Consider the following 24,304-nt stretch of genomic DNA (forward strand, 5'->3'; position numbering starts at 1 on the left):
GCCTGCCTACATTGTGTACTCGCTTGCCAACGTGGTCATGAACTTTATAGTATAAGTATTTTTGACTGCTTCATGTCTGACCATCCAGGTATGTTTCACTTTTAAGGCTCTTAAGTTATTAACTCCAATGGAATTCTCAAATAGAAGTAAAACAATAACTATTTACCCCATATCAGCAGCATGTTCAAAGAGTTTCAAACTGCTTCTATCTTGTATTCATTGGTATGGTTTTTGTTCAGGCTTAGTTAAGCAGATTAGTTTTCCAAGTTTTGTAGGTCAATTCCTGGACATGAATGAATACTGCTTTCCTAAAAAATTACTAAACTGTAACCTCACTAAAATAACAAATAGCAAAGAGGCTTACATGAAATATAAAGAGTATTATTATAGTTCAATAAGGTGTGCCATAAGTAAAGCATGGAAGGACTTAATTTGCAATGCAAAAAATAAAGAAGGCAGCATGGATAATGATAAAAAAAATGGTCTCGGTAATGCAAAATAAAATATTTTTACCCTAGGTACTGACAAAAATATTTTTTTAAAAGCTGTTAAGATAAAATGTTCTCTGAAAAAGTTGTTGCTGCCAATATTGGCAATATGCTGTAAAATTTTCTTCCTTGCCTTCCTAATAATTTAAATTTTAAATGGAATTGTTATCTCATTTGATAATATATCGACTATAAACATTTTCCTCAAATCCAACAGTAAGGCCATGTATGGTCTATCTACTTCTTTAATCCAGGACATAGCTGTGGCTATTGTAGAACCATTAGCTTTCTTACCCTACCTTTTTTGAGACTGGAGATTTCCCAACAGCTGTAAAATATTCAAAAACAGTACCTGTCCATTAGAAAGGCGATAAAGATGTTTTAACTAACTGTCACCCCATTTCCATGGTCCCTGTTTTGGTAACATTTTTGCTGCTATAATGAAAGATCAAATATGTGATTTTTTTATGGCTGATTAATCTTTTCCAAATCACAGTATGGCTTTCAATCTGGGAAATCAGCAGTGATGGCTGTAGAGTCCATAGTTAATTATGACATTAACGCTTTTGAAGAGAGGGAATCAGTCTCTGTGACACTATGTGATCTTAGTAAGGCTTTCTACTGAGTTAATCATTCAATATTGAAGCTAGAATATTACGGTGTTGAGAGAGTTGCACTGAAATGATGTCGTAATGAAGCCATTTGGATGATTACTACCAATTGATTGAACTTGATGGCTGTCGATCTACAGCTTGTAAAGTAAACTGTGGTGTCCCAAAGAGCTCTGTGCCGTTAAAGTCTCAGCTGTACCCGTCATATAGTTTCATTGGTGGTATTGATTGCAGTTAACAACTTTAATTTATCTATAAAAATGAGTTTCGAGCAATGATTAAACATGATGGAAGAAAGACTATTAAAATTCCTGATAAAAAATAAAACTGTAGAAACTGCATGCAGTGATTATGTAACAAAAACTGCCCAAGCTTTAAGTGATAAAAAGTATGTTATAGGGGTAAATATGGATCTATTAAAAGCCTTTGATTCTGTAAAAGCTAGCATTCTTTTAACTAAACTAGGACATAATGGTATCAGGGGAGTGGCTCATCTCTGGCATACATCTTTTTTGGAAAATAGGAAACTATGTATGTATGTATGTATGTAGAAATTGTTGGAAAAAAAGGTTCTACCTACGAATCAACAATGAAAGCTATTAAATATGGTGTTCCACAAGGTTCCGTAATAGGTCCTTTACTTTTCCTGGTGTATATGAATGACATTGAAAAAGCCATAATCTCTCTAGAGAATAATAACATGGTGTCTATGCAGATGATATAAGTCTAATAGCAGGTCATATGAAATCATCTCAATTAGAAATAGATATGCATGCTATGGTGAATTCAGTCGCTCAATGGCTGAATGTAAATAATTTAAAACTAGATGCAAGAAAAACAGTTTAATTGGTATTTAGTTTAATATTATTATTGGTAAGTAGTTCAATAGTTTCAGCCTCAACTTTGTGGAAGTTCATTTTAATAAATGAAAAAGAAACACTTTGTTCCAATCCACCACTTTATTACAGGTACGACTAGTTTTGACGCTACGGCGTCCTCCTCGGGTACAAAGTTTGGATTGTGACTTTAAACTTTGTACCTGAGGATGATGCCATAGCGTCGAAACTAGTCGTACCTGTAATAAAGTGGTGGATTGGAACAAAGTGTTTCTTTTTCATTTATTATTATTGGTATTTATTTTAATATTTCCTAAACCAGAACATATTTTTCTCTAAATTTTACAACACACACTAGGCTACACGTACACATTGGGCAGTCTTTCGCTTATCCCATGCTCATGGCCTAGTTTAGTAACCAGGTCCAAATAACCTCACCTCGGTCGTCATCTCACGCGAAAAAACACAAAGTACTTCACAATATCTCCTAAACCAGAACATTTTTTTCCCTAAATTTTACAATACTTACTAGGCATCACATATACTTTCAGCAGTCTTTCGCTTACCCCATGTTCATGGCCTAGTTTAGTAACCAAGGCCCACCAAAAGTGACTACTACACGACACTGAACTTGGGCCATGGAAATAGGTTTATTTTTCAAGTTTTTTCTTTTATGTATTCAATATTATCTGTAATACGACCGTTTTTTTCTTCCACCGTTTCACATAGTAGACCAATGTTTTTATGAAAAACACACCATTTAAGCAATATGTTTCTTAATTTATTACTTACATGTTTTTTTTCATTTTTGCACCATTTCCCGGTCACGGATTCCTCATTTTCACACTCCCCCCTGATTCTTCACGTCTCTCCATTTTCTTTCTCTGATGTCTTGAGCTGCGAAGATGGGATTTGATGAAAAGTTTTTAGAAGGTATGTATGGATAACTTTTGTTTATATTATTAGTAATATTCATTAATACATCACGGTTTTAGTATACCTGCAAGTTATTCCACATCACCCGAAGAGGTTACTCGCTAGATGCGTTTCTCTTTGTGCTTGGAGAAGAAACGAGCGAAAAAGAGATCCCCGGGAGGCATGTGAGAAGCCGCTTGCTCTTTCTCTTAATTATAGAGGGAGCATCTCCCGCTTTGATTTAAGGGTTTAACTTCTGTTTAATTTTTTTCTACAATATATTCATTCCTTTGATGTTCAAATGAATTTCGTCTAACCTCCTCCTGTTCGGGTGCCCTATCCACCTGAAAGAAATATTTTAAGCGTTGAACTTCTTATTGAAATTTTACGGAAGAATTTTTAAGAATAACGATTACCTCTCAAAATATTGTGTTTTTATCGTTCCGTTGGCATTGACGAATAAGCTTGCCGCGTCAATCACCCTCATCCCCCTAATAATGAATGTAGCAGAAGATATACTACCTTGATCAAAAAGTTCCCGGAATAACCACCGTGTGGCGCTCCCATCGTTCCGATTTGAGTTCTGTTTTTTTTGTTAAATTGGTACATCTGTTGTTGATATTCCCTTTAAATCTTAGTGTCATAACTTGACATTTGCAAAAGTTACGTAGCCAAGAGTACATCTATCTCTGTGTGTGTTGGCGATTTTTTACAATTGCAGAAATGGATTTAAATTTGCAACAACGAACTTGTATTAAATTTTGCGTAAAAAACGGATTTAGTGGCGCACGGACGTTGGAAATGTTGGAAAAGTGTTTCGGCAACGATTCTCTAAAAAAACGGTCGTTTACCAGTGGCACGAGCGGTTCAGAAGTGGTCGTGAGTCAATCGAAGATGATGAACGCAGTGGCAGACCATCGACATCGAAAGTCGGTGAAAAAATTGATAAAGTAAAAGAAATGTTGGTCAATAACCGCAAATTAACCATCAGAGAAATAGCGGAGGACTTGAACATTGCCTATGGATCCGCCCAAGACATTGTGGTTAATGATTTGGGTTTCCGTCGTGTAGCAGCAAAGTTGGTGCCAAAAGACCTCAATTTCATGCAAAAAAGAGACCGTGTTGACGTCGCAAAAGACATGATTTGCGAGGCTGAATCCGATCCCACATTCATCAAAAGGATCATTACTGGAGACGAGACGTGGGTTTATGAGTACGACACGCAATCCAGACATCAGGCAAGTGAATGGCGTTCACCAAATGAGCCGAGACCAAAAAAACCACGTCGTTTTCAGTCAAAAAAGAAGGCAATGCTGACGGTTTTCATGGATTACAACGGTGTAGTGCATCATGAATTTTTGCCAGAAGGCCAGACAGTAAACAAAGAGTATTATTTGGGCGTTATGAGACGTTTGCGTGAAGCAATTCGCCGAAAGAGACCAGAAATGTGGGCAGAAAACTCGTGGATTTTGCACCATGATAACGCACCGTCGCACAGTGCTATCATTATTCGTAATTTTTTGACGAAAAATGCAACAAATACCATCCAACAGCCACCGAATTCACCTGATTTGGCTCCCTGTGACTTCTTTCTGTTCAATCGAGTTAAAAAACCATTACGGGGAACGCGTTTTAGCAGCCGAGAGGAAGTAATGGAAAAATCGCAGGAAGCACTGATGGACATACCGAAAACCGAATATAAAAAATGTTTCGAGGATTGGATCAAGCGCTGGCATAAGTGTGTTGCAGTCGATGGGGATTACTTTGAAGGGGACAATATAGATTTAGATGAATAAACTTGTATTTTTAATTTTTTGAATAAATTCCGGGAAATTTTTGATCAAGGTAGTATATTTTATCTGTATGAAAAAGGAATAAAAAAGACATAAACTCAGTAATCAGCCCGAAGGTCGGTTTGGTAGGTAATGGTAGAGTTCACCCATTACTAAGTCCGACGGCGTGTGAAATAGACACGTCAGGTTAGGGGGGCCAGTTCCTTTCCCTGTGCCGGTTATAGTTTCCCAGGAAGATCTGGTACCCGAAAAATCACATAGCTTAGGTGGAGCTGCTGGTGTCCAGAGACTTGCCCGAGAATGGAACTCGGGCCTTCTACTCTGTAGTCAAACGCTCAACCCTTTGGAATACCGCGACCCTCGAAAAAGAAATATGTAAGGACATTTTGGAACTTACTTTTTCGCCAATTCAAAATTGCTTTGTTTAATGCCTCCAGAAGCGCCCTATATTTGGAACAATGCCAAAACCTTGGTGCTGGTATCACGGGTAACAATGTATTCTGCATCCCCTGTTCCATAAAGATCTCACTAAGGAGCAGTAGCTACCCCTTAATGAGTGAAACTTAGTCCCCTGTAATGAAATCATTCAGCAATGGTGGGCATATTAATTAATGTTATCGTCTCTCAAGTTTAAAAGGGTGAACATTATACCTTAGGGAAGTCATTGCAACCAATCAATACAATGACTTCTTCGTTTATCGCGTTAACAATTTGGGTCCTCCTCTTCAACTCCTCGGTTGTCTGTCCTGAAACACACATTCCGATACGGGCAGGATTAACTATAAAACCACGAAGTAAATGATATTAGAAATAAGCAAAACTACCGTATGAAAGAGTAATCCTCATAAAATCCAACGCCCCATCTTGCAGCCTATACCCAATCTTTGAGGCGACCCTAACAAAGAAGGAGTCACCCAACATCTCCGCCCCGAACACTTTTGGTCTCTCATTCTGAAACGAAGGAAACAACATAGAAAGTACCTTAAATGTAGAAAGTGAAAAATTTGATTACCCAAAATAATGTAATTCGTATAGCGGGGATACATTTTTACGATTGGAAAAAGTACGTGAGAAGATGAAATGTGCAGGTCACTTACCAAGGAAATCATTGTTGTAACTGAAGGAAAATGTTCACATCTCTTTGAAAGTTGACGAACGCGCCTAGACAAAAAAACGTAACGTGTTTCTTTATTCGTGAAGAGGATTCATGGGTGGGCAATCCCTATTGGCCTGAACGACGGACGAAAACGAATTGGGAGGTGAAGGGTGACCATCGGATAAGGGTAAATCCTGGTTAAACCCAAATAGGAGAGGTCCCACTGCGTCAAAAATCATGTAAAAGGGGAAATACTGCCGACATCAACAATAGTCATCGCTCTCGAGGCGAACCCCGTCGCAGCGGGGAGCATGCCTTTGGGTTCAAGGTTGGTGCGTACTCGGGGACGAATTCTTCCTTCGCGTACCGGTTTTCCCGGAGGTGATTCCAGTGCCATTCTTCAATTAATTGGAATAGGCAAAGCTTTAGTAGCAGTCGTCATGCCAACATTGTTCCTTCAATATATTAATGACATCAATCTTCCGATTTCATGAAAACATCGTTTTCATCTAAACACAAGTGTACGCATGCAAAGAATTCCCCGCTAGTCGCCGCGAGGACGTACGGTGGCGGGTGTGACGTCATCATCCGCACAAGAACATTCCTGAACACAAAGATTTGTTTTATCGTGCACTGAAACAAAGTTCATCACGCGAAAGAAGGAACTTACATGGATAAATATTCAATAACAGGATACGTTTAATAAAATCATGCGGGAGAATAGTAATGAAGATGGGTCTATTAAATACAAAAACATTCAGGTAGTCAGGGAAATAAATGCACAGCCAATGGTATTTCTCTACGCGCTTGCGATCATATCTATTTTTATCTTCATTGGTCCAAGGAAAAAAATACACTTTAAATCCATCCTATCCACAATCTTTTTCCCTGATTTTACGTGATCTACCATAGTACCTGTAATTCAACCAACGGTGAAGTAGTGGCTCCCATGCATCCTGGATGAGGGTTGTAGTGGAAGGAAGACATTAAGAATGCTGGAAAGCATGAAGGGAGATGAAAAGAGCGCGCAGTTATTTTAGGACCCTACAAGCCACCGCTGGGGTGTTTGGCAGAGGGTGAATACACACCAGACTAATTTTGAGCCAAATATGACCCCTACTGCGGCGCGACAATGTTATTCTGATCCCCTATCGGTCGTGAAAAAATAGCATCTTGAATCCATCTATTCTACGCTTATTTATTCTAACTTTATTGGCACGATGCCTCCTACCGTAGTATGATGGGGGTGATAATAAATGTTCAACATCACTGATACAGAGACATCCTTCCAATTTATGCAAGAGATTGAATCTGTAATTTAATTTTCGCTATGTGAGTGATTCCCAGCCTGGTTCCTCTAATATTTTGGATACGCTACTAAGCTTATCATTTTACAAATCTAGCTCCTCAACGATGAACGCGATCTATTTTGGCAATCAATCCAACTTCGTGAGGATTCCTTTTTGATGATTCATTAACGCCTTTCATGGAGAGCACCTATCGGGACAATATGCGGATCGGCTTTAAAGAAACTTGGCTTCATAAAACGGGTGGCGGGGAAATGTAATGAGAAAGTTAAAGAGAGGTGTTATTTTGCTCTAGTTAGACCTCATTTGGAATATGCCGCAAGTATTTGGGATCCGTGGGAGAAAATTTTGGCAAAAAGAATTAGATAAAGTCCAGAGAAAATCCGCTAGATTCGTTAAAAATTGTTATGATAAGAACACAAGTGTGACAGGTCTCTTAGGGGATTTAGGCTGGGAACCACTTGAAGTGCGGAGACAACAAGCGAGGCTTAGACTTTTAGAAAGGTTCAGAACAAACGAGTTTAACTATGACACTGAAGGAATTATAATGGCCCCACACTACTTAGGTAGATCAGACCACAAAGATAAAATAAGGGAGATAGATTCCAGGACAGATAGGTACAAATACTCATTCTTTCCCCGAACAATCAGAAATCAAAATAGTAAGAAACCAAAGTCACTTTAGTATGTATGCCATTTTTTATGGATGTATGATTTTGTGGTTTTTGCATGCGATTTTTTTTTCTTTTCTAAATTACGGATGGTGTCCTAACACCCCCCGCTACACGCCCTTGCGGCGGCTTGCGGGGTATTAAGTAGATGTAGATTCCATGTACTAGCAGCATATTCTAAACGAGGCCTAACCAGCGAAAGATGACATTTCTCTTTCACCTTTTCATCACATTTACCCAGTACTCTTCTGATAAATCCTAACTTTTTGTTAGCTTATCCACAAATTTCCCGTATGTGCTTCACCCACGAGAGGTCGTGAGTCAGGGTAACGCCTTTGCATTTAATTCAATTTACTCATTCCATGTCGGTGTTTCCAATGCCGTAGGCGTTCGGGTGGGAATTGACATTTTTCTAAAAATGTATCATGACGCATATTTTGAAGTTTAATTTTAATTGCCAAGGGTCGCACCAGCATTGTATAGCATTATGGTAATCTGAAAATGCTGTTGTGTCCTCAGGATCGCGGATATCACGGTAAACCACTGCATCGCCGGCAAATAAACGTATCTTACTATTAACCAAGGAGCCAATGTCGTTAAAGTTGAGAAGGAATAAAAGAGGTCCCATAACATTTCCCCGGAGGATAAGCTGAAGTGAATTCAACTGCATCAGATGCAACAGCATCTGTGACCGCCCTTTGTACGCCGAGAATCAGGAAAGGTTACCTCCATTCAATGCGTACATTTCAGATAATAAATTTTTTATTTATTAATATGTACCCAGCAAGCCACCGCCAGGGTGCTTGGCAGGGGGTGAAAGCACACCAGGCTAATGTTGACCCGGATATTTTTACCCTTACCGCGGTGGAACAATGTCATTATGATCCCCTATCGTTCGTGGAAAAAATGTCATATTAAATTTACCTGTTCTACACTTAATCTCTGTAATTTTATTTGCATGATATCTCCTACCGTGGTGCGATTTGGATAATACAACATTTTCAACATCATTCCTTGAAGAGACGTCGTTTCAATTCCTGCGAAAGGTTTAATCTTTTATTTCACCTTCGCTCCGCGAGTGATTCCGAGCCTAGCTGCTCTAATACTATAGTATTTTGACAACTAGATGAACTATTAGTCAATAATGTATTATTAGAATAATGATGTATGATTAATAATGATATTAATTATGTGCTATTAAAATAATATTATTACTAAATGTATAATAACCCCATCTTCCAACCCCATGTACCCTTTTAAGCACGTACGGCCGCGAGAAGGAAACAAAGGAATCCCCAAAGGTTCCCAATGCCTCCAAAGGTCCTCCTTGGCACACACCCCCTCCATAAAACTCCTCAGGCGAGAGCGAAGGGAAAGATTCCTAATCTCGTCGTTTAAGGCCGACGAAATATGCTTTCCCGGGAAAACCGGTGTCGTCTGTTTGCGCATTTCCTTTCATGGTGCCGACTGCCAACCCCACGTAATTTTGGTTTGGTCACGTTGCACCCTCTCCCAGTATTGGTATGACTGTTATGATATGTTGACTGGTAAGACGGATGCCAAAATGAAGTTCCCGTATTCATCTGCTGCGCTCATTTTATGCATTTGGTGGCGCGACATCTTGCTAAGGCTTACCCAAAAAAAAATCAGGAAATTCTTGGCAGCTGTAATTGGCTTGATGGTTACGTCAAATTCCATGAGCGTCTTGGAAAATATTTTTAAAAATTTCTCCATTGTTTTGAAATGCGAGAGGCGAGGCGAGGCGGTGGATGCAGCTGTGTGTGAAATCCAAGAGATGGTTACGCAGAGCTCAGTGACTCCTTCAACCGTTGTCAGGTGTCGCGTGGTTGGCGGCCGCGACATCATTGGTGGGAGCGTGGCACAGAATGAGATAGTCGTATTCGGCTTATGCGTCTTCTACTTAAACCTTTAAGCAATGGGGCTCAGGCACCGGGGAGTAGGGAAGAGCGAACGGGTCAAGGCCATCTCTGGTGTCTCGACCGACGGGCCCAGAGACAGGGTATCGGATGAGGAATCGGTAAGGAATGGGAATCGGGAAGGGAATGGGGGCCTGCTTCGCCCTATGTGACTACCTCTTTGTGGAGGCGTCCCATTTGTCTTACCAGTCCTTGGGACTTCGAAGACGTTTTGTGTTCTTCTGCGCTGTCTCTTGGCGACTTTATTACTTCAGGGAAGTCTTCTTAGCACTTCCTTGGCTTCTTCCCTGGCGGAAGTGATGCAGGGGTGTCCAGGCTAGCGATGGGTCGTTTGTGACGATCCCACGGCCAGACCTGTGCCTCGGAGATTCTTCGGATAACAGCAAAGTCCGACTCCGCTGCTTTTCTGAAGAAATCCTGCGCTGCCTTCGGAAGTAGAACGTCTAGCGGTTCCGAATTCCCGTCGCGGTGCATGCTTGAGGCGGGTTCGTAGCGACCTCGCCCCAATATACACCGAAGTGCAGCAGTCTGCACTACCTGGACTCGAGCAAGACTCGTCTTTGGCACTCCAGACCATACCGGTGATGCGTACGTAATTGCTGGGAGCACGCACGCCGGTACAGTCTTCTCTTAGTGTCCGCGCTTAGGACTCGCGGGTGAAGAATCGGCCGAAGTCGACTCAACGCCGCAAAGCCCTTGGCGCGGGCACGATCGCACTGGGATTTCCAGGTGAGCTTTCGATCCATCATCACACCAAGATAAAGGACTTCAGACTCCCTCGGAAGGACGACTCCATCCACCGACATTCGCTCGTTTGGTGGTGCTCCTCGGCCGGTTTGGAAGACGATGGCTTTCGTCTTCTCGGCATTGACTTCAATCCGCCATCGACGATACCATTTAATGAGATCATCGATGGCCTCCTGAAGTCGCTCGGCAGCAAGGTTCTTCTGCCAAGAGCGGTAGAGTAGCGCCGCGTCGTCTGCATATAGTGACAGGATTCCGTGACGCCCATGATCCCTAGGGATGTCATGAGTGTAGATATTAAACAGCATAGGCCCAAGAACTGAGCCCTGAGGCACGCCGGCGTGTATCCGTCGAACCCCAGAGTCCGTCCTGAGCCAGCTGGTGACGAATGTCCTGTCCTGCAGGTAGGATCTGATTAGGCGCCAGATCCATGCCGGGAAGCGGAGTCGCTGCATCTTCAACAGAAGGGCTAGGAGACAGGCGCGGTTGAATGCCTTCTTTATGTCAAAGAAGGCACCGGCTACCGCCATTCTCCTATTGAAGGTGTCCGTGATGAAGTCTGTAGTCCTCGCTAGCTAATGGATTGTTGAGTGCCGTTCGCGGAAGCCGAACTGCTCCTCCGGGAGAATTTCTTCTGCCCGTATGAAGTCGCAGATCGGCCCCTGCAGTATTCTTTCGAATATCTTTCCAAAGCCGTCCAGAAGGAAGATGGGCCGGAAGTCTCCGGGACCATACTCAGTCTTATGCGACTTTGGAAGACAGACGATTCTTGCTCTCCTCCAGGTGGACGGGAAGAAGGAAATTCTGATGCAGCCGTTGAATATGCTGGCCAGGTACGCCACTGCCGCCTTCGGAAGTTCCCGGATGACGGCATTAGAAATCCGGGCGCTTTCCTTGGGTGAAGGTGACGCATAACCGCTGTGACGTCTTCTTTCTCGATGACAGGCCCAGGAATCTCATCATTGGCTTCCCCTGTGTCGTGGATTTCCGCCTCAATCGCCGCGGAAGTAGTTCCCTGGGTTCGGAGTGAAGACGCCTTCGAGGTACCTCACTAGCATCTCTGCCTTCTCCGCCGGGGAGGCCGCTACTTGATTTCCGCTTATGATGAGAGGGTCGGTGTGCTGAGAGCCGCGCAGTTTCCTGCACAGTTTCCATACGCCATCAACCCTTTCTTCCCCGTTTTCATTGAGGAGTTCCTCCTCCAGGTGTGATTCCCAGACTCCCGGACTTCCTTTAGAGCATTTTGGACTTCGACATTTTGAGCTCTCAGCTGTTTCCTCAGGTCTGTGGTCCGGTACCGCTGCCAGTGCAAGGGACATTATTTATATCCCTTGCGAAAATTCCAGTTATGCCCTACGAGGGAACTTCACGTCCGAGGGTTTAGTCGCCAAGCTTAAGTTCAAAGAGAAAATTATATTAATGCCGCTCAATAAAGTTCAAAATCACTGGTGCCTATTCGTCGTAAACTTCCGGGAGTTTTTATTCAGTTATTTCGATCCATTGGGCAGCACGGATATGGATTATGCCAGCATTACAATTTATTCACGACTTTCTTAAAGAAGCAGAATACGTTTAGTAAGGAAAAAATACGTCCCAGCAAACTGAGAGCAATAAGGGTGCTATTCAGCAAACAGAGAGATAGCTATAACTGTGGGGTGCACACGTGTTTTTTCATAAATCAGATAGCGAAAAATATGGGAACTGAAAAAAAGTTTGATGCCGACGAGTACCGAAACAAAATTAAAACAAATATATTACAGTCGCTCCGTAAAGTTAACGAAATATGCCCTTTGTGCGATCGGGGTAAAATCCGTGGAAGTACAACGTGGGTCGCGTGCGATGCGTGTTCCCGATGGTATCATCTTTCTTGCTTAGATAAAACTGCCACCGCTTCCGATTACGAAAATATGGCTTGGTCGTGTGTACTGTGCACTAAATGGATAATAAAATTAGATATTCAATTACTAGATATGGCAGACAGCTGATTAATTGGCCTTGTGGCTATCCCTTGGCTGTACATCGTTTTAGCTTTGAACGCACATTATAAGTTGACAGGCGATCATATTTTGTTGAATTTCCTCCAATACAAAGGTTAACCAACAGTATATACGTTAACCTACTATCACAAGCACGGAGGTGCTTTCCGTCTATCTGAAGAAGCGGGAGACGGAAAGCCTCAGAATAGATAGCGTAGGAACAATGAAAAATAGGAAAAGGGAGGCGGCAATAATGATCTAGGATCTGCGGTCCATTCCGTCTATCTGAAGAAGCGGGGGACGGAATGACTTGGAATGGAAAGATTAAATATGCTTATTTACAACAAGACAATTTCATGCTAATGAAATATTAAAGGATTTCATAAGGGTAAAAAACTAAAAACAAATGTTGAAAAAATTCCTCTATTTTACCGTAGGTTTCGGGAGATGCTCCCTTATTAATTAAGGGAAAGGGCGAGCGGCTTCTCATATGCCTCCCGGGGATCTCTTTTTCGCTCGTTTCTTCTCCAAGCACAAAGGGAAACGCATCTAGCGAGTAACCTCTTCGGGTGATGTGGAATAACTTGCAGATATACTAAAACCGTGATGTATTAATGAATACTACTAATAATACAAAAAAAAGTTATCCATACATACCTTCTAAAAACTTTTCATCAAATCCCATCTTCGCAGCTCAAGACATCAGAGAAAGAAAATGGAGAGACGTGAAGAATCAGGGGGGAGTGTGAAAATGAGGAATCCGTGACCGGGAAATGGTGCAAAAATGAAAAAAAAACATGTAAGTAATAAATTAAGAAACATATTGCTGAAATGGTGTGTTTTTCATAAAAACATTGGTCTACTATGTGAACCGGTGGAAGAAAAAAACGGTCGTATTAGAGAGAATATTGAGTACATAAAAGAACAAACTTGAAAAAAACCTATTTCCATGGGCCAAGTTAGTGTCATGTCGTAGTCACTTTTGGTGGGCCCTGGCTACTAAACCAGGCAATGAGCATGGGGTAAGCGAAAGACTGCCGAAAGTATATGTTGTGCTTAGTGTATATCGTAAATTTTAGAAAAAAAATGTTCTGGTTTAGGAGATATTGTGAAGTACTTTGGGTTTTTTCGTTTGAGAGGACGATCGTGGTGACGCTATTGGGCCCTGGTTACTAAACTAGGCCATGAGCATGGGGTAAGCGAAAGGCAGCAGGTAGACTATAGTGAGTTTAATGTTTACCCCAAATTTTTGAAAAAAATATGTTTCAGTTCAGGAGTTATTGTGAAGTACTTTGTTTTTTTGTGTGAAAGGACGACACTGGTGACGATGGTGGGCCCTGGGTCCTAAATTAGGCCATGAGCATGGGGTAAGCGAAAGGATGAATATAGAGGAAAGAGGGGTTAGTGTTTTTGCCATATTTTAGAAAAAAAATCTTCTAGTTTAGGAGATGTTGTTAAGTGAGCAGATATTGTCGGAAACGTTTTCGTTACGACCTCTTAGTTTACACTATAAAAGACAACCTACAGCCATGGCTAACTTCAGTGTAGATGTTTTTCTAGGGCCGCATATCATATACTACATAACTCATCCCGGTCTTACAATTGCAAGTGATTACAGGGAGTATCACTGAGTATAATATGTCCGTTCTAGAGAGATTACTGCAATGGTTTAGGGGATTTACTTAGTTACTTCGTGCAAAAATATTTACGGTGGTATGACTGAAAAATCCAGAGCTCTAACGGTCGGTAGATAGGCGTGGGCCAAGTTCAGTTACTTCAAATTGGGATACGAAATATGGTGGTAGTAATTACATTAAATGCAGCATGCACACACGCAGTAAATGTAACATACACATAAAGATCCATTACAGCCATTGAGCATTGATATCAACTGGATTAAGAGCATTGCTATGAACTAAAAATATTGACTGAATAATCAGGAATACTGTTGAGATATTTATCAACAGAGTGGAACATATTAAATGGTAGGTATCTTTTTAATTTATGTTTGAATGCGGCATTTCCCTTAGTATCCTGTATACCTTAGGATAATTTGTTACACTCTCTGATACCCACCATCAGGTCCTAATTTCACTGTTTGAGTTCTATTGCCACAATGGATGAATGGCCTTCCTCTGGTGTTATTTTGATGATAGTTTGAGTTAAGTATTATTTCAGTATGTAGTAATTCATAATGCATTATATATGTGGAATTCATGTGTTTTGAATGTTCATTTTTGCCCTTTTTGAATGTGCATGTAACAGAAGAAAGGAAGGTAATGTATCAGGGAAAAAGGAAAAATAATTATTTTTTAAGAAGCCAAGTAATCATGGAAGACTAAAGTATTTTCACAGTTTTGATATAAATTTAATGTTTCCTTTGCGCACTTGAAATTATTGTGAATTGTATCTTAAATGTCAGTTATCCATATCCGTGCATTAAATTTTTTTCTCCAGTTTGTTTGGTAAATTCTTATATGATTATTTTCTTGTCTTCAATATTTATTCTAATGAAATGGGAAATGTGCAAAATGGGCTCTGTAGATGGAAAGTTTACTCTAAATTAAAAGACCAAATTAAGAGGCAATGTGTATGGGTTCTCCTAGTAGTAATATTTAGGGGAGGCGACCAACAGCTGAGGTCATTTTTGCCGTAGGGGATGGACAGGAAAGGATGAAGGGTGGAGAGAAACCCGGCATTAGTCTACTCGTTGCGAAAGGCACCAAGGGGTCCGCAGCATAACATCCCATCCGACGGACAGCGTACTCACTCAATGTGCCCTCCACAAAGCACCTCAAGTAGGGATCGAGATACCACTGAAGAATAATCAACACTGCTGGGATTTGAACCTGAGCCCTCTGGGTGGGAAGCCAGTATGATAGCCACCACAACATCAAATGAGAGTGAGGTTGTCATCGGTGAGAAATATCTTTGAAAAAAAATGTCAATAAGGATATGCCCTTTTCCCACTACTCCATTTTCTCCAGCTATTCCAATATTTCCATTTTGCACCCTTTTTTGACAAGGTGTAGGATTTCAGGGGTTAAATCACTTGCATGCTGGAGGAAGGCCATGCAAGTGACCTCACCCCTGAATTTTCCTTTTGGTTACAGGAACTAATATTGATTTCACAAAGTCTTTCGGCCAGATTCCTTTCTGATAAATGCCACAAATTAGTCCATAAAGACTCTACCTCCCACATTTTACTAAACTTCAAGGAATTTGGAAGAAATGTTGTCTACCCCCAGGGCCTTACCTGATTTCATCTCCCTTAATGCCCATTCTGTCTCATCAATGAGTATGCTTGGACCTAAGTTATCATACTCTACGTTTTGTTCTCTTTCCATGTCTAACCTTGTTGGACTAAGTTCTTACCACAAAGTTCTTCTATGTATTCCTTCCATCTCTCTTGGATCTTTCCTTTATCAACTATTATCTTACCCGCCTTATCTCTAACTGTTAGCATGGATCTCCCTATCTTACTTCCTGATAAAGATTTAACTTTGCTGTAGAGCGCACCAATTTAACCCTTCCTCTGGAAGCTTTCCATATCCTCGCACTGCATCTTCCACCATGCTTCTTTTGCTTTATTTATAGCCTGCCTCAACTTATTGTTTAACTCTTTGTACTTCATTTTGCCAAATTCAGTATTTAAGTTCCTCCTTTTCCTTTTGTCATCTATCTTTCTAATCATCTCATCCGCAATCTAGGTTCCCTTGTCCTGTGTTTTCTTTGCGGCTTTCGATATATTCCCATTTTCCCTCAATAGTTCCTCAGCTCCTTCCCCTCACTTTTGGTTTTCTCTACAGCCTCCTGGTACTCCTTCATATTCTACTTAATCCCTTTCTCATCTGCATTCTTAATCATTTATCTGCAATCCATGCTTTTCTTGACATGTTCCTATTTACTGTTCATCTACTTTGATAGCAACTTTTGATGACAATTTTTTGAGACGATCACGTTCCTTCTACTTTACCCTTCCCCCTATCCTTATTCATTGAATTGTCCACTGGCTGTGGTTCTCCTTCCATTTCTTTATGATAAATGCTTCTGCATTGCATTTCCTTATCTGTCTCCCTGTTTTATCTTCTTGAATCTGACCTTAGTACCCCACTATGACTTGAATCTACTTCTGGAAAACTATGCAAGTTGACTACACTGTTAACAAATTGCATAGCTGCAGGTGTGATGTGGAATTTGAACTTAATCGTGGACAAATAGTAGCACTTTTCGATCATCTAGTGGAAAACTACTATTCTCTGTGTCCAACTGTAAAATAGTATAACTGCCATCTCCATGTGTATTTTCCATGCACATCATGCATCTATTGCTCATGTCTATACTTTCAAATATTTGTCTTAATTAAACTCACTCTCCTGCAGAGCATCCATCCTACAGTCATTCCTTTTTACTAAACTATTGCCCTGCCACTGCCATCTCTCCCTTTGCCCAAGATGGCATTCCAATCCCCCACCATGATCAAATGTTTCCTCCCACGTACAATTTGTAGGTTCAGCTGTTACTTCTACGAATAATATACCATCATTCACCTGCCCTATGCTTATTATGTTTCTTCCCCCCCCCCCCCTTTGGTTCAGTGCTACCCGTGACAAAGGGTCCTGGTATTGTGCGAGCCAGACAGCAAGTATTTAACTCCTATTTTACAAGTATGTATTAGTGAACAATTTTCACAGCCTTTTTTGTCAATGCTTAAGCAGTGAATTATCTTTTGACTTACTTTTAGTTATACAAAAAGTAGTGAATACATTCTTGTGTACTTATATTTTATTCTAAATTTCCAGTTATTTAGCCATTAAAAGTTCACCCCTAGGTTTTAAGATCAATACTGTTAAATATTGTTTTATCTTCTAAGAAGGACATGTTGAAGTACATATTTTCAGGAAACTACTTTTATGTGTACCATTATATTTGCTGAAGATTCTCCATCACAGGACACGCTGATTCAAAGTAGGACTAGAAACTCTGGTATATGACCATTTTCGGTCGCTGAATATAGGGAAATTCAAGCAGCAGAATCTAGTTCTGATATAAAACTGGTTGTTAAGAGAGGTGGCCATTTATAGTGGTTGTTTGCAGCGTTGTTGACGTAATAAGAACAGAGACATGCTGTAATTAACTGACAGCCGTTTTCTGACAATCTCAGCTCAACTTAGGATTTATTATACCTTGGATGGTTTCACGGTGTAAAATTACATACTGATGAGTCCTGGGCAATAACACATTCAGCATTGATCCATTTAGTAATTATCAAAGCAGCAAGTTAGTACACATTCCTTTGTACAGTTTATTTCATGCATTGCATTTTGGGATAAACTGTAATGGGTAACATTAGAACTACATATCTAATTTCAGTATTGTGACAGGCATTGAGGTCAAAAGAATCCACTCACTGAAAAAGTAGAGTTAGTATTTTTTCACACAAACTTTATTACTTAAAGAAGAGCTAACTAGCATGTTTATAACGTAAAGGAATACCTTAGATGGATGTTTCAGACAGGTCCTTCATTTTGAATTCAATCAAACAGAGCACATCTAGAGGTACATACTTTGCTCTACTTAAGTATCATGGTATCATTGTTGAAAATCTGTTCACCAAATACAATAATCATCGTCATATAACATGTGATTCAAGGGATGAAACTTCAAGTAAAAATGAAATAGAATACTTTAAAGGGGTAGTTCAAAATTTAATCTATATATAATTTCTTGGATCATATACAATTCCAGCTAAGACTATAAGTTTCCTAGCTTAACGTTTTACAAAATTTGGCATTGATAAAATGTGTTGGCAGTAGATTACTTCCACTTCCATGCCAACATGGTAGGTTATTTTCTGACAAAGCACCACTAAGGGAATTTTATCGCAAAGGAATATCTTTCACACTTATCCTTTGATGGCGTATGGAAAATTGTCCCAACAGCTCGTACCCTTGTTAAGGAGGGACGGAGATGGGGAAGACCTGGATGCAAACCTCAGGTAATGGATTTGGACAACACCACCATAGAGTCCCAGCAGGGTGGTTTTCTCGAACCAGAACTTAACGAAAAACCAAATGCCCTACATTGGCTATTGTATTTAATTGGTCCCTCTAGCCTCAATGCGTCCACCTTAGGTGTCAACAGACAGTTTCAGGTGAGCTCTACCATCACCTACCAATTAAAAAAAAAATCAGGTTGATTACTCTGGTTAATATTGATAGCATCTATCTATGACGTTCCATGCTAACCTTTTGGATAACATGTACTCATGTTCACCATCTCATAAGGTCTGGATGTATTTTCAATATGCATTCAATACTTTTCTCAATCACATAACACAATTCCCTGTTTTTAACTTTTAAGACGAAGCTTACTTCATCCCTGATCCAAATTACATTAGACTCAATTCTTGGCAATAAAAGGGATAACTTCACACAGGAAGACGAAATGCAACACGAAACAGGACAAGGGCCATAAGTGCAGGAATGTCAATTTCCACAGGACTGGGAATTTGTTAAGCACCAAAAATAAATAAAATAGCCTAACAATACACAATGATAAAGGAATAATTTCCACTGATCTAGGCACTGTCTCTGGCAGATGTCTCTTCTCTGGCAGCTTCAAATTCTGTTCTTTGCTTTTTCATTTCCTCCGAGAGAGCAACAATCATTGGGTGAGATAACTTGCCATCCACAGAATCAAAAAATTCTTGAAGACTATGTGGTTTTTTATTTTCTTTTTCATATTCAAAGGCTTGCAATATCATATCAAAACGATCAAGATCTTTAACAAATTTTGCCTCGGCCGAAGACTGATCTTCATATTCCTGAGTAAAATAAATGGAGATTAATACTCTCTTATAATCAGTTCATTGTCAATTACATCAAGACTAAGCTAATAAAGCAAAGGACAACAAATGTACCTTGAACAGCTCCACTAATTCCTTTCCACTGACACCAACTAAAGCTGCCAACTTGTCCATAGCCTCCTCCTCTTGTCTATGCTTTTCAGCTGGATCCACTCCACAACAAGGGGTTATGTCTCCTACAATACACTCCGCCATGTCATGAACCAAAGCAAGCTTCATGCATCTTAAAAAAAACATTCGAGAGAGATGTTAACGAAATGAAACTCATTCACATGTCCTATGATAGTTTGACTCTTGGACGCTAGAATACTACCCAAGGCATCCAGCATTAGATGTTTATGAAAAATTTTGAGATCCACAGAATGTAAAATGGTCATCATTGCGATTTTTAAGAAAAACTTTCATTAAACGCAGTTGTGGCTGTCAAAGTCAGGCTTGTAATGTTTCAATAGCTCAGATTCCACCCATTACTTGATATTTCCATGAATTGTATCAACTAACACCCAAACTAGGAAGAATTTCGCCATCTGCTCACCTGCAATGACCAATGAGACTGAAGAATGCGAGTTTCAATTATATTTTGAGCATTTGAATATAGTAGAAACTAGAAGCAATGAGGCTTCGCAATCCTTAAAAAAACAATCTTCACTCATATATAGAGTCCTTGATATAACTGATGTGAATTTAACTTTCCCAAATTCGGCAGGGACGCGCTCACCCAAACCTCCTCCCACCAAAAGTGGAGCCACTCCCACGACACATCGTTAATACCACGGGGTGACATTTTGTGAGAATTATAAAATCCATGTTAAAATTAATGTGCCTATCAATATTGTAAAAACAAAATTATCAAATTATAAGGCTGCTAACAAAGACATTGATTATAACATATTATGCAGTCTTCATGAACAATGTGATAAATGTTGAATGCAAATAATTAGTGCCACAATAATAAAAATAAAAATAATGCTCGGCTAAATTCAATTAATTCTACAAACACAGCAATTTGAAAAAATTAGACATTCCTTTTATTGCTTATTCTCCAAGTTCTCTTAAATATCTAAGTTTGATTTTCTTTGACTACCTTCCAAAGAATATTACAGATGCAGTGTGAGTTGTGACCACCATTCTGCTTAATTAGCTGATTCTTGACTTTCACAGTGAAATCACGAGCACGGCAGGTCTCTTATAAGATTTATGATATATTTCAATGAATTGGCATTATTTTCGCAAGATGAATAGTGATATTGCAACAATAAACTGAGGTAGGAAACTAATAGGACGAGAGAAGTGTGGTGGAAGACTCAGCAGGGTATGGCAAATTTACAAAGGACTCTCAATAGGTGCAATTAAGTGAAGGCATTATCAGGAAATAAGAAGGGGAAATCCATGCAAAATATAAAAATATTCAGGAAAATTATTAATTGAGCAAGGGAAGATTCAAGATAGACGGGAGGAAAAAACAGAAGAACTATATGGTAAAGAACTTAGACCAGCCAAGTTGGACATAGAAAGAGAATATAACATAGACGAAGATAGCATAGGTCCAGGCTTACTCAACGGTGAGATAGTGCGGGCATTATGGGAAATGAAATCAAATTACGCCGTGGGGATAGAGAACATTCCTGTGGAACTACTTAAAGGTTTAGGAGAATGTGGGAGGAAGAGCCTGGAAGGATTCATTCTCAGCATTTATGAGGAAGGAATGCGGCTGGAAGACTTTGCGAGATCAGTGTTTGTCCCTATTCTTAAAAATATAAAGGCTACATCATGAGAGGACTACTGAACAATAATTTTGATATCCCACGCAGCTTAAGTTGTTCTCAGGATCATAAACAAAAGGATAGAGAGTAGGGCAAATGACAACTTAGGGGACGATCAGTTTGGGTTTAGGAAGGGGAGAGGTACGCATGATGCCATTGCAGTAATGAGATTATTAATCGAGAGGAATATAGAATTCAATCAGGATGTACACCATTTGTTTGTTTATTAGATATTGAGTTGCTCAAGAGTGAATTCTGTAGAATTAATGAATATATAACAAAAAATATATTGTATGAATGAATGAATGGTTTGGCTTTCACCTTGATTATGCTGCAGACAAAATCAATCAAATATGGAATAGGATAAAGTGATACCCAGAATTTTAACCTGGATCCATTTATGAGTCAAGGCCTGACAAAGTCATGTGGAAAACAAACAATCCATTAGAAGCACACACACACCCACCCAGGAATTATGAATGGACAGGCTGGCATTGCGGAAAATGCTGCTGCTCTCCACTTGGAAATGTCGAATCCAACCCTATCATTTCCATTTTTATGCATGCATTTATATGTGCAGGCCTTGCTTTCTCTGATCTACTTTACACACTGCCCTCGCCACATCAGGATTTTACTCTAATTATAGACGTACCATTCAGGGAATTTGCGCACAGTGCAAAGGTCAAAGAAGGAGAATTGTTAGTGTTATTTGCTATTAGTAAAAGAAAGTCATTGAGTTAACAAGGCACGCACATAAATCTTTCACACAATTACATGGCATAATGGAAAAAAAGTAGATGGCCCCGGTGGCAATAAAATACTTGTTTTCTGCCGCAAAATCTCGGTTACAAATCCAGGCGGTGGTAAATTTTCTGCCTGAGTGCTTCTCCCTGTTTCTGCTATTTCTGCTCAAGTGCTCTAGTGTGCTAGATGGATCTTGAAACTGGTCCTCTAGGGCCCATCACAAGGTCAATGCCGACGTCAGGTCATCTGTGCTCTCATCTCTTAATCCCCGGAATAGATTTTTCTTCCATCAAGCATTAATTCATTTTTCAAGTATTCATAGTTATGAGATGAGATTCAATTCAGGCAAAATGAAGGCCATGAGGATTTTGAGAAAGAGGATGTCTAAGCGATGTGTTGAAATTGGAGGGCGTGAATTGGGGTGAGCGGGTGATTTTTTGCCAAGAGTTATGGACCAAGATGCGAAAACATTAGGGACATTAAGAATGTTTTTAAAATGAGGGAGTTGATGACGGGGACATTGAGTAAGGACATAAAGAAATATTAGTGACAAGTTTGATATGAAGCATATTTCTGTATGGTGAGGAAGCTAGGTGGTCGAGGCAAGAGAAAATGCATGAATGCTTCCGAGACATGGGTGCAGAGAATGACGGAAAGAAAAACGGAAGAGGAAACATGAGGCTGGGTGGGGGGAAAGAGAGGGTTCCTGGGAGAAATGTAAGGAGGGCAGAAAAGTGGACGCAAGGCATTTGCTTAGGCAAAAGAATGTTGGAAACTGTGACAGAGAGGAGAATGTTGGCCAGGAGAGGTGGGGGAGGAAGCATATTTGTATTTCCATATTTGCTTCAGTAATGTTTATGAAATGCCAAAATGCTGGCCTAGAGAGCGATTCAAAGGAGCAGCATAACTTACTAAAAGTTGCAATTTTCACATGAAATTGTGGGAATGAAAGACTGACTGCTGGGACCCTAAATCAAGGAAACCAGATTTATCAACAGAATGCCTCTGGACATTGAAAAAAAGTGGTCCTTCTTTCTTTGGTAAAACATTACACATCTTACGGTAAATTAATTGGCATTACTCTATGAATGAATGTTTTAACAAAGAGAGTTTCCCTTAGAATTATCACATCGGTTCATGTATTTGCACTGATACCTTGCCTTTCCTTACATGTGACATAAAAGAAGAATAAAATATACTTCTTTTTCTTTATTAGTAGCTTTCCATTGGAAATAAGATTTGAAAAAGCTACAGATGAAAAATGAATTAAGGTTTGGAAGGGGAGATGTAAGATTCATGAGCACTATCTGCAGAAGGCAACATAAAAGTTCAGTGGGAGTTCACCTCTGGGTTTATTTTTGCATAAAACGTCTGAACAATTCTCAACATACGTTGTGTATGAGAATGGAACTGACATTTAACAAACATCTACCATTGTCAGCTGAGACCAATTACAAATTATTTTTGAAATGGGGAATCTTAAATAGTCGAACCATCGCCATTTTAAAATGAAACACATCGAATACAAATATTTACAAGGAACACAACGGTTAAAAAGGTGATCAGACTTCTAAAGGCATTACTTGTTTTGCAAGGCAATTCAGGTCTCACAGCATGTGAACTAAGGGATTGAGATAAACAAAATAAAATGGAAGGAAGTAAAAATAATACGTATGTAAAATATTTATAAAGGATATTGTGAAAATGATGTTATAGGGAATGCCTGGATGGCTCTATCAAATCGTCGACAGTTGGACATAATATTAAGGAACACAATGAAACTACGGAAATAGTTAGGAATTTGGGTGCTTATTGAGAAAAGTTTCTGAGGAAACAGATTTCTAGCTGGGGAAAATTTAGTTCTGGACCCTCCGGGCTGGTGAGGTTACTTGTGTCACAGAGATGTATGGCATGGTGTTTGAGGATAAGAGAAACTATACAGGAGAAATAAAGAAATTGTGAACGTAAAAAATACTAATTCTAGTCAAGGAATACTGTTCTCTCGGGCATCACACTTGAACTTGAGAATTCAACGGACAATAAAAAATAATACATACGCACTGACCTGAATTTGTTCAAATTATGCTGTTCCTCAAGAAGAAATGTCATTATTCCCATTCTATACATGTGCCCTGCGATCGGTTCTGGATTTTCCACTCCTCTTAAAACCCATCCGGTTCGTTTGATATGCTATAATATTAAACAATTAGACGACAGTAGAAGATTAACTATGTGTGTTAACAATATATCAAAAAGTTTACCTTTAATTTCCCAATGAGAGTAAGAAATTCTATTTTTTTATTCAAATCCATTTTCTTTAAGGGTTGTATTCAAGGAAAGCATTCAATCTAACCAATGTAAGCCAGCGATGCATATCGTAACTCATCTGTTCAAAGGCGCCTTTTTCAAGAACCAATCGCATGGCTATAAACGGGGCGATGACGATTGAATAATGTCCGAATCGTATGTTAAACTATTTCTAAACCTTATATATATATATATATATATATATATATATATATATATATATATATATATATATATATATCCCCCCA

General features: G+C 39.7%; 1 protein-coding gene across 1 annotated transcript; it reads right to left on the minus strand.

Annotated features, from left to right (window-relative positions):
• Positions 1–17,541: 17,541 nt before the first annotated feature.
• Positions 17,542–24,115, minus strand: LOC139688029 (5'-deoxynucleotidase HDDC2). The gene is made up of 4 exons (XM_071585432.1): positions 24,011–24,115; positions 23,815–23,939; positions 19,297–19,465; positions 17,542–19,200 (listed from the first exon to the last, which is right to left on the minus strand). The coding sequence occupies exons 1-4, from the start codon at positions 24,059–24,061 to the stop codon at positions 18,955–18,957; spliced, it is 591 nt and encodes a 196-aa protein (XP_071441533.1). The 5' UTR covers positions 24,062–24,115; the 3' UTR covers positions 17,542–18,954.
• Positions 24,116–24,304: the final 189 nt, after the last annotated feature.

Source organism: Hetaerina americana, unplaced genomic scaffold (assembly GCF_022747635.1).
Source record: "Hetaerina americana unplaced genomic scaffold, ioHetAmer1.1.p SCAF_2, whole genome shotgun sequence".
NCBI classification, from domain to species: Eukaryota; Metazoa; Arthropoda; class Insecta; order Odonata; family Calopterygidae; genus Hetaerina; species Hetaerina americana.